The 7,010-nt window shown below is 55.8% G+C and overlaps 1 protein-coding gene across 1 annotated transcript; it reads right to left on the bottom strand.

The window, feature by feature from the left end:
* Positions 1-4,259: 4,259 nt before the first annotated feature.
* On the bottom strand, positions 4,260-6,734 carry MSX1 (msh homeobox 1). The gene is made up of 2 exons (XM_053940660.1): positions 6,208-6,734; positions 4,260-4,774 (listed from the first exon to the last, which is right to left on the bottom strand). Exons 1-2 carry the CDS (start codon positions 6,659-6,661, stop codon positions 4,344-4,346), a joined length of 885 nt encoding a protein of 294 aa, XP_053796635.1. The 5' UTR covers positions 6,662-6,734; the 3' UTR covers positions 4,260-4,343.
* Positions 6,735-7,010: the final 276 nt, after the last annotated feature.

Below are 7,010 nucleotides of genomic sequence, written 5' to 3'. Positions count from 1 at the left end.
TAAGAGTGAGTGAACTACCTCATTGCATCCAGGAGCTCATTGGGTACAGCATATTATATTCCAGGCAGTGGGAGACTTATCAGTCACCACTCTGCTGGATTTAATTTGGACAGCCCCATGACTGCCCTGAGGAGTGTCCTGGTCTCAAGACTGCTTACGCAGCTGCTTTTTCTTGCTCTCTCTGGCCACCTCCGTGTCTAATATAAAATCAGATGTATCATTAGAAGAGATGAAGAGCAATTACCTCTGAGTCTCTAATAAGTTGGTGATTGGTGTTTTCACTTTGCATATAGAATATCTGAGTTCAGCTGTTTACCTAAATTCAGGCAGTACCAAGGAGTTAGTGCCAAGCATCCCACTTCCTCCTGAAGGTGGCCAGCCGGTTTGTTCAACAGACCTTTCATTTCCCAGATTTTTAGGAAAAAGGTTTGATGTGACCCAAGAGATCTACACAAAATGATGAGCCTGGATTTAAGCTTATAAGAACTACTGAGAAGCACTCAGCCCCCTCCCCTTCCCCTGGCCTTTACAAAGGCTAAGTTAGGCAGCTTCCCTGTTTTGCCTCTGATTTCTTAAGGTTCTGTTCTCAGGCACAATCCTGAGCAGCAGGAGGCTGTTGCTGCGCCTAACTCACTTGCTGACTTTAGCCTGCCCTAACTTTAGAAAGCAAGATTTTAAGCTCCCACTTCACTTGAGCACTACGGAAAACATTCGATAAACTATTCAACGGGGCACCGATTCGTGTTGCGAGTGAAAGAGCGAATTTGGAAAGAAACCCCCAAACCACGAGAAATTCAGAGCAAGTGACAAATGTACGGTTTAACCAACGATTTGCGCAGCAGGTTTACCCGGTAGTCACGTTCTCTGTAGCTAAAACTGATGGAGAGTCTTTCCGTGCTTTTTAAGCTCTCAGCCCTCGCTGTGTGCCACTCTGCCCTTCTGCCACAGCCAGAGCCGGCCGCGATCCCGCGGCCGTCCCAGCCGGTGCCGGGAAGATGCGCACGGGCGCTGCCCCTATGTACGGGTAACGGAGCCGTTCCCCTCCCTTGTGGGAATAAGAGTAGAAAAAATAGCTTTTATTTTGTATGCGTTTCTGCGCGTGCTTGCTTCCTCTCCGTGCTCCGGCTACTGTCAGCCGTATTTCCTACGCCCCGTGGAAAGTGTGGCACCAAGGCACTGTCGCTTTCCCACGGCAGAGTCAGCCTCGGCTGTTAGTCCGTGGCGGTACGTGGATGTGCTCGGGGCCCCTCTGCTTTCTCTCGTCTGTCTGCCGAGGCTCTCTAGGAGTGCATGTGGAGATATGCATGGAGGGGAGGGGGGTACCGGCGTGACTGGGGAGGGGTGGCGGGGGAGAGGGGAGTTATTAGGAAACTTTGCTTTGGCTACTCTCTATCCTTGGGGCTACGTGGCGCCAGCACCCTCAAGTTGAAAGGAAAACAGTCATTCTCACTTCCAACTGCCCACTGAGATCCTTAAGGCGACAAAGACACAAAAGTGAGTTTTATTTGCTGGTAAGCCAGAGGCAAGAAAAAAGAAAAGCCAATTCCCCCTTAAAAAGAGCCGACAAATCCTTTTTGCTCTTTTGTGTGAGCTTTTCCTATTCACATGGAGCGTTCATCCGTGTGATTCCCAACTTATTGTCATTACTTAGTTATTAATTGTTCTCATCTGGGTTTAATTGAGCAACCAAGGACTTTAGCCCAAGGGTCAGGGGGAAAACTTAAAGCAAAGACATGTTCAATAGGAATCCGGCGCTTCGAATATCCACCCCGAGTTAACATAATGTAAAAAAAAAAAAAAAAAAAAAAAAAAGCAGCAAACAGAGACAAAGCTGAGAGATTAAAGGGTGCCGCTCTGCCCGGAGTCTCGCGCCGCAGCGCCCAAAGGTGCCGGCAACGGGGAGCAGTGCTTCCGGGGAGCCAGCTCAAGGCAGTCCTCCCTATTTAAAATCTCTCTCGGATTTTAAGGGCATCTTTACAGGATAAACCCGGCCTCCTGAGCGATTAGATCTCCCCAAACCCGCGGTCTAATCGCGCAGAGGCTAAATTAGAGAGAGAGATAAGCTGGAGATATGCAGTCTTTTTCTGCCAGAGACACAACGTGGGAAAAAGTCGGCACAGAGCTTTCCCGCTCCGGCGCGGCGTTGGGCGCTGGGGTCAGGATCACAGACACTGTCATTTGCACAGAGAAAAGAAATGATAGAAAAAGAAAAGGGTTGGGAAAAAGTACAGGAAAAAAAAAAAAAAAGCAAGAAAAGAAAACAAACAACCACAAAAGCCCCAAACTCACCCCAGGCTCAAAAATGACTGGGCGGCCAGAGCGGAGCGAGAGAAGGGAAGGGGGATTAGAGCAGCGAGCTCTGGAGAAAGTGACTGTGTTCAGGTATGTTGTTTCGCTGAGTTATTGAAAGCATCATTGATACTTAGGAGATGATAAAAGTCCTGCCTCGCCCCCAGCTACAGTCTCGCTGGAGCCACAGTGCCTGCAGAAGATTGCCGAGCCTCATTACAGCAATTATTTTCCTTCTAACTTTGCTTCAACCTTAACGTTTTAAATTGCTGGAAATGAAAGCAGCGGGGTGGGGGGGGGGGGGGGGGGGGGGGGGGAAAGACAAAAAGAAAAATATAGAGTCCCAGTTTCTCAGCGGCCATTCATTGAGCACAAAGATAAAGCACGAAAATTAAAAAAAAAAAAAAAAAGCCAAAAAAAAAAACCAAAAAAACACCCAAAAACACCACATAAAAAAAAAAAAAAGAAAAAAAGAGGAAACCAACGCTCTCCCTTACCCAAGGGCTTCGTCAAACCAAACCGGGTGGAGCGGCGCACTGAGGGGCCTCAGGGCGCAGCCGGCGGGGAACGCGGCGAGGCGGCGGCGCCGGTGCTGGCGGGATCGGCAAGCGCGGAGCCGGAGCTGCGTGTCCGCCGATTTTCTCCGCGGGGTTCTCAGCCGTCGCCAGCGGTTTCCTCGGGGCCGTGGTCGAGGGGGACGGGTTTCTAGCGGAGCCAGCCGCTGAGAACGGCAGGGTGCTCGAAAGCCCGAGGGTGAGCAGGAGACACGGCGCCGAGCGGTCCCGACCGTCAGTCCCGCACTCAGGCCCAGCACCATGGTCCCCACGCCCCATCCCCCGACCCATCGGCTGCGGTGCTGACACCGCCTCGCCATTCGCGTCCTTTATCCCCTTCTTCAGCACCAGCCGAACCGCGACAGGCCCCTCTCCTCCCCACCGCCCCAAATCCCGGTGCTCCATCCCCCCGAGTAATATCGGCCGGCAAATGGAGCTCTGGGGAAAGCCCTTTCTTCGCACTAGGCTTGGCACTGAGGTGTGGGACAGTCTTCACAGCCAGCGGGAGCTGCGGCCGGGACCCTTCCAGGCACAGGGACCGGGAGGGAAAGGAGCAACTTTTCTCTTTCCCCGGGCCAAGGAAACACGGCCGATCCCGGCACCGCTGGGGGAAGCAGCAGCGATCACATGCACCTTCGGGGCAGGAATGCGGAGAGAACTGCTGGCAAGGAGCAGTGGTGGGGGAAGGAGGAAACCTCAAACAGCTGTGAGGACAGGGCAGCTCAGGGATACACAGAAAATTGAAAACTCAGCTGCTGCCTCACCATCCAAGGCTGAAGTCTCCCGGAGAAGAGGGAAAACGGCTATTTATAGCCGGTCCCTCTCTCATCCCCGACGTACAAATTCGGTCTCTACTTTTGTCACACTCGAGAGGGCAAAGAGCAAGCAAACAAATTGCATCAAACAGTAGCTTAAAATTAATTTATTTAACAAATATAGCTATAATATAAATGATAATAAAATTTCAAATATACAGTATATTACATAGTACACAGAGCCCCTTCCAAAGGAGCTGGTGGAGGAGCAAAGAAGGTAACAGACAGCACTGTTACATGGGAATGGGAAAGGCTGTGTTACACTTCTGTCTCTTGACCTCGCCTTGCAGAAAGTAAGAGTAACGTCCTGTCTTTCAGTCCCCTTTTTCCATCTCTTCTACAGTTCCTTCCCCTGAGGCAGGGGGCTCTCTGCAGGCTGCCAGCTAGACCCAGAGAAGCAGGACACAGCTGGCCCATCACCACCCTGCACCTGGAAAAAGCTGGGGCAACACCTCATGTTTCTGCCAGCTCCCCAGGACTGCTGAGGAGATCAGAACAGTGCTGGGATAAGGGCTCAGCATCAGAGGGGGAAGCAGAGAGGTCAAGCAGAGCCAAACGGGAGGAGTCTCTGCCATGGGCTCCATGGGGAAGTCCACAGAGAAGAGCCGGAGTAGCAGGGAGGGAGTGTGTGTGGAGCCATCGGGAGCAGACAGTCAGCAGTGCTGGGCTGGGCTCGGCTCTGGCTCTATGTGAGGTGGTACATGCTGTATCCCACATGTGCTGTGTATAGTCCCACAGGAGCCACGGGCAGCCCTGCCCGCTGAAAAGGGCTGGAGGCGCTGTACAGAGAAGCGCCAGCCACGGCCGGGCCGCCCAGTGGGAAGGAGATGCCAAAAGCAGCAGGCGGGAGCATGGGCTTGGCTGCCATCTTCAGCTTCTCCAGTTCAGCCTCCTGGAGCCGCTTGGCCTTGGCGCGACGGTTCTGGAACCAGATCTTCACCTGGGTCTCCGTGAGGCTGAGTGAGCTGGAGAACTCGGCACGCTCAGCAATGGACAGGTACTGCTTCTGCCGAAACTTCCTCTCGAGGGCCAGCAGCTGCGCCGTGGTGAAGGGCGTCCGGGGCTTCCTGTTTGTCTTGTGCTTGCGCAGGGTACAGGCGGGCGGGCTCAGTCGCCCTGTGCCCGGGAGCAGCCAGGGAAGAGGGAAAAGGAGAGACACCTTGGTTAGCAGTGCCCAAACCCCCACAGCTTGCAGAGCCCCCACCCTACCACAGCTGAGGTGGAGAAAGAGAGAGGTAGGGTCCCACTTGCAGCAAGGTGCCCCAAAACCACCAGGGTTGCCTGGGGCACACTTAAAATTGCCTTCTCCCTTTCCAAAAAAAAGAGAGCGGTGCTTCATATTAAAAAGCTCTGCCTCCATTGAAAGAGCCCGGCAATGGGCAGGAACGAGACACCCACAAACCCTGCGTCTCCTGCCTTCATGGCTACCCTGGCTCATGCAGAGGAGACGCAAATAAAGGGAATGGCCCTCCAAAATGAAAAAAAAATGTCCTGGCTTTTTATTGGCTTACAGGAAAAAAAAATAAACAAAACGGGCTGGCTTCTCAGTCTCACACCCTCTTCATTAGGCCCCTGGGAACCGGATTAAGCATGTAATTAATTACGAGGTCTGAATTGACACTCATGCTCTATCTACCACTCTTCACCGGACTGCTCCTCTCCTCTTATTTAACATTTCTAAGGGTCTTCAACATCAATCTGTCCCGGGTTTACTTAGCAGCAGCAAATTTTACTTTGCAATTTAAATAAATTAAACCGCTGCTTTGCTCTACACAAATCCTGTCGGGAAACCTGCCGTTCTCGGGACAGAGGGGCAGCTCTGTTTGCAGCTTTGCTAAAGGCACCCGAAACGCTTGGAGAGCCTCAGACCAAGGTCATCCCTTTCCAAGGGATCCCTGGCAGGAAGGGAGCGCGGCCAGGCCGAGGGCAGCCGGCCCATGCTGCCCAGACCGGGCTCAGCGCAGCCACTGGAAATTAACGGCCTTCTCTGACCTCGGCTCTCACGCTGTTATTTGTACTAATTTAGACCTCTCTGCATTAAAGCAGGAAAACATCACTGATTGTGGCTCTTCGGACTTTGGACATGCACCATTTAAGACGCCAGCCGGTGGGGTTGAAGCCCGCAAAGCTGCCGCGCGGTCTGCGCGCATCCTTACGGAATTACTTGAGCCACTTTCTGAGGAGACCCTCAGCGATGTTGAGTCAAAATTTACGGAGCTAGTTCGAGCCCCAGGGTAAATTAACAGGCTGGCCACGTTGCTTTTTCTTCCCCCTCCCCCGGTTAACATTTGGCACAAGATTTCACCCTGGCACGGCCGCTCTTCCTGCGCCTTCGCAGCCATCCTCCACACACTCTCGAATCCGTTCAGTATTTCAGACGGATCGAACCGGCGCAGAAGAGTGCGAACCACACAGAAAAATATACCAGGAGAGGCAGGCAGGGCGAAAGCGACATGAAAGCCCCGGCCACCCGCGCAGCTTTGCCCTCGGTCCGCCCGGCCCCACGGAAGATCACAGCCGGCCCGTAGAGCTCCCATGCCATTACTTACTCGGGGGAGGCGGCGAGAACCGTGGGGTTTGCATCCAGGGACTCCTCTCTTGCTTCTCGGGGCTTTCCGCCTTGACGAGCGTGTCTTCGGGCAGCTTGACCAGCCCCCCGACGGAGAAGTGCCCGCCGAGGGGCAGCGGGGAAGGCGGCGCCTCCGCCGACAGCGTGCCCAGGCGAGGGCTGAGGCTGGCGCGGGGGGCCGCCCCAGCGCCCGGCGGGGGCCCGGCGCCCTCGGGTCCGTCCCTGCCTCCCGGCTTCCTGTGGTCGGCCATGAGCGCCTCCACGCTGAACGGCAGGAGGGATGGAGAAACCTTGGGCTTGTCGCTTTCCTCCTCCCCGCCCATCGCCGCCGCGACGGGGAGCGCGCCGCCGCCGGGACTGCTGAAGGCGGATGCGGGCAACTCGTCGCTGCGGACCCCGGTGGGCGCGGCGGTCATATCCACAGCCGGGGCCATACAGGGGCTGCCGGCCGTCACCACCGCAGCGCCGAGCGGGAGCGAGCGGCGCCGCCGCTCATGGGGCCGGGGGGCGCGGGCAGCCGGCAACGCGCTCCGGCCCCGCGCCGGCGGCGCCGCCTCATAAAGCGGCGCGCGGGCGGCTCCGCCCGACCGGCGCGCGGGGGGCGGGGCCGCGCCGCCCCATTGGCTGCGGCCCCGGCGGAGCGCGGAGGGGGCGGGGCCGGGATCGCCGTCGGAGCGTCCCGCGCGCCCCGCCCCGCCCCGCCCCGCAGCCCTCGGTTCCGCTCTGCGTCCCCCGGGCCCGCTCCACGCCACGGCTCTCGTCTCAGGAGGGAGAGAAGGAGGC

Source organism: Vidua chalybeata, chromosome 4 (genome assembly GCF_026979565.1).
Source record: "Vidua chalybeata isolate OUT-0048 chromosome 4, bVidCha1 merged haplotype, whole genome shotgun sequence".
Taxonomy (NCBI): domain Eukaryota; kingdom Metazoa; phylum Chordata; class Aves; order Passeriformes; family Viduidae; genus Vidua; species Vidua chalybeata.
Note: the sequence above shows the minus strand (reverse complement) of the source record. Positions and strands in the feature narration are given on the sequence as shown.

What these genes read in the sequence shown, in the direction of transcription:
- MSX1 (XM_053940660.1), bottom strand. Translation starts at nt 6,661, where the DNA reads ATGGCCCCGGCTGTGGATATGACCGCCGCGCCCACCGGGGTCCGCAGC. An exon ending in GTTCTCGCCGCCTCCCCCGA is followed by an intron (nt 4,775 to 6,207) that starts GTAAGTAATGGC and finishes TCCCGGGCACAG; the next exon opens with GGCGACTGAGCCCGCCCGCC.